This window comes from Priapulus caudatus, unplaced genomic scaffold, assembly GCF_000485595.1.
Source record: "Priapulus caudatus unplaced genomic scaffold, Priapulus_caudatus-5.0.1 Scaffold608, whole genome shotgun sequence".
NCBI classification, from domain to species: domain Eukaryota; kingdom Metazoa; phylum Priapulida; class Priapulimorpha; order Priapulimorphida; family Priapulidae; genus Priapulus; species Priapulus caudatus.
Genome location: NW_014577669.1, coordinates 155,075 through 158,931, shown reverse-complemented (window position 1 = coordinate 158,931; position 3,857 = coordinate 155,075). Strand labels below are relative to the sequence as shown.

General features: G+C 42.4%; 1 protein-coding gene across 1 annotated transcript in view; it reads right to left on the bottom strand.

Annotated features, from left to right (window-relative positions):
• Window positions 1–3,857, bottom strand: part of LOC106812105 (inversin-like) — a 24,765-nt gene that overhangs the window by 3,714 nt on the left and 17,194 nt on the right. Inside the window, exons 9-10 of the mRNA XM_014815881.1 lie at window positions 3,517–3,724; window positions 2,647–2,824 (exon numbers count right to left, since the gene is read on the bottom strand). Of these exons, the coding sequence (XP_014671367.1) occupies window positions 2,647–2,824; window positions 3,517–3,724 (386 nt within the window). The remainder of the gene's footprint in view (window positions 1–2,646; window positions 2,825–3,516; window positions 3,725–3,857) is intronic.

Below are 3,857 nucleotides of genomic sequence, written 5' to 3'. Positions count from 1 at the left end.
GAATTCGACGCGTAAAAATCTCGATATCGTAAACAGCCTCATAAAAGTGAACAGAAGACTATATATAACATCGTGACTATATATCATATATATATAAGTATTTATATATATATATATATATAATCAAAATCGCAGCGAATGAATAGAGTGCTATGATTTCATGTTGTAGGCTTGGATGACTTCATGGATCTATGTACATATACGAACTATGTATCCATATATTTTAGCTCGTTTCGACTAAAAACAAAAGTATATCGTAAAAAAAAGGAAAATTTCAATCGTAAAAGATTAATGGAAAAAATTCCACGTTGAAGTTTTACGATTGTGAAACCGATCGCGTGTCTTGTATCTGCTTATTAAAGCTAGGAGTTATAATTCAGGAGTGTATAATATCGATATACATTACCCATATTAATCACTACTGATGTATTTTGCGTAATGATCAAGAGATAATAATTATGTATATTTAGTTAATTACTCTGTAATGGGACTATGTTTCTACTGCATATTTGCTTTGTAAACTGTAGCGATTAAAGTAGCAGTTATAATTTCAGGAGTGTATAATATAGATTATACATTACCAATATTATACACTCCTGATGATTTTGAGTAATGATGACTACTGTTTCTACGGCATGTTTGCCTTTGTAAACTAATAATTAAAGCTAGACGGTGATAATTTCGCGTAACTACGGTTTCTACGCCATGTTTGCCTTTGTAAACTAATAATTAAAGCTAGCTGGTGATAATTTCGCGTAACTACTGTTTTAACGCGCATGTTTGCTTTGTAAACTAATATTAAAGCTAGCTGGTGATAATTTCGCATAACTACTGTTTCTACGGCGTGTGTTTGCGTCTGCGCAGGTTCTCAGCCCTGGACTACGCGTTGATGGGAGAGCACCAGGAGGTGGCGCAGTATTCTGATAGAGGAGGGCGGACTGTCTATCAATCGCATACAGGACATCGGTGTCCAAAGATTCAGGTTAGTCTCTATATTCGAAGTGCGATTCTCTCATTTCGGCTCGATCAGCGAAGAGAGCTGTGGAGGTAATAGTATGTTTATTACGTCATTAAATTTAACTAGTTAATAAACATAACTATATAACATAACATAATTAATATAACACATATAGATATAAATAACATAATATCAGGAATAAGATAATATAGGATCCTATAGATGCCTATAGATCTAGATTCTATAATTATCTTACTCCTGATAATATAACATACCAATTAAACATATAACATAACATATATAGAATAATATTTAAACTCTGTAATAATTATAATACATCAATAATGGTATAATATATATGATTACATATAATAATGTGATATACTACGTATAAATCTTAGGCAGGAGTGCTACGTTATATGTGGTCGTAAGGTTATCCGGTGCCTGCTTATTTGTTTGTTTCAGCACCGAATAAGCGATATGGATTTTTTTGTTCATCAGAGTATGAAATGTGATAGGAATCTTTACTGTTTCTTGCGGCTGTTTCAGGGGCTACAGAGTACGAAAAACGTTGCTGAAAGGAAACTTTGGTTATGAAGGCATGAGAACTCAGAAAAGATGCTGCCATGTAAGCACGTTGCGCCACTATTAGTCCGAAAATACAGATTTTATTATCCTATTAGCAAACGTGCGGAGCTGGTTACATGTTATGGGACGCTTTCATTGCGCCAGGCATATTTTATGCATAGTTTTAAGCATGATGGGCTACTATACTTGCCATGACTATTTTCTCTTAGGAAAACTCGAAGCGAAGAGCTCAGAAAAAGACGAGCGGAGTCAGGCAACTGGGATCTTTTCGACTCGCTGCCACAAACGAGAAGAAACAAAAAGTCAAAACAACAACAACAAGATGAAGCGTCGGCAGAAAATTCTACCGAAGGCTCGAGGAACGGACATTGCACTGGTTTGTGAGGCAAGATATATCGATCGGAGGTCGCGATGAGACGGAAAACGACGAGAATCAGTAAGAAAATCTACGAAGAACGCCATCTGAAGATATCGAAACATCCGCGCTGAAGGAAGTTTATAAGGGCCTTGCTTAACTATCATCACATCACGCTGATGTATATGAATGTTCTGTGATCTCTCTGCCTCTCTGCTCTCATCGCTCTCTCATTTATCTCTCTCTCGTCTCTTCTCTCTCCTGCGTTCTCTCTCTCTCTCTCTCATCCTCTCTCTCTCAACTCTCTCTTCTCAATTTTTCCACAGAACATTATCTTTGATATTAGATTTTTCTTATAATATACCCAATTACAGCGTTTATTTATCTCGTTTGGAAACTGTTGCTAACCGGTTAAATACACGTATCTATCATGAAATAATTTCACTCCCATTTAATCACAAAACCTCCACATGAACTTATTCCAAGATGCAACCGCATCCGCTCTGACCCCGCACCTCCTTCATCCAGGAATTCTCCCGCGACTTTGTGTGACCCCTGTGACCTCTCACCTCGTTGTCCTGGAGGTCAAGGCCACCCACCCCCGGGAATTCTCCCGTGACCTCTCACCTCGTTGTCCTGCAGGTCAAGGCCACCCACCCCCCGGGAATTCCCCCGTGACCTCTCACCTCATTGTCCTGGAGGTCAAGGTCACCCCACCCCCGGGAATTCTCCCGTGACCTCTCACCTCGTTGTCCTGGAGGTCAAGGTCGGCCTGGTTCTCGATGAGCACGGACATGCAGTTGACAAATCCTCCGTAGGCGGCGCACTGCAGCGGTGATCGCCCGGAGTGATCCCGCAGGTCCGGGTCAACGGCGTACGCGGCCAGCGTCAGGCAGATGTACGCGTGCCCGCCCAGCGTCGCCCTGCCGCGTTTTTGTTTGTTAATAATTTCTTGATTTCCAGATTGTTACAAGCACTATATACATACAATCATGCAAGTCAAATATACACGGTAAGAGTATAATAAGTAAGTCCAATATTATACAGACACGTACACAAAGTAGTGATATATACTGTTATATGCTTGAGTATCGTCTGGGAGAAACGTCAACTAGTGGCGAGTAGAGTACATGTAGTAAGTCCTATTGAATCCTCTAGAATCATGTTATAATTACTACATGTAGTAGATCATAATTATATACACTGCCGCATACTCACAGGTATATCGCCCAGCGGCGTTGATGAGGATGACAGAGCTAACACGTTAAATTGTTAATTTGTGGCAACGTACGTGTTTAATGTGTCAAGCAAAGATGAATGTTTCATACGTTCTGTAACGCGCGTAAATTTGTGTTCCATCGTTCTGAATTACATGTAAATTTGTGTTCCATCGTTCTGAATTACATGTAAATTTGTGTTCCATCGTTCTGAATTACATGTAAATTTGTGTCCCTCCCCTCTCTCTCACCAGTGCAGTGGGGAGCGAACGTCCTTGTCGGACGCGTCTAGGCGCGCGCCTCCCTCAATGAGTGCCTTCACGACTCTATCCCTCTCCCTCTCTCCCTCCCCTTCCCCTCTCCCTCCCCCTCTCCCCTTCCCTCCCCCTCTCTCTCACCAGTGCAGCGGGGAGCGACCGTCCTGGTCGGACCCGTCTAGGCGTGCGCCTCCCTCGATGAGCGCCTTCACGACGTCGGTGTTTCCAATCTCGCACGCGCGGAAGATGGCCGTGTGTTTCATGTTGTCGGCTGCGTTCACGTCTGCTCCGACCTCGAGTAGCAGACGCACGGAGCTCGCGTGGCCCGACAACGCCGCCGCGTGAAGTACTGCGAGGAAAGTAGGTGGCAGCATCAGTAGGGGTAGCAGTAGTAGTAGTAGTAGTAGTAGCAGTAGCAGTAGCAGTAACAGCAACAGCAGTAGCATCATCACCACCTCCACCACCACCACCACCACCACCAC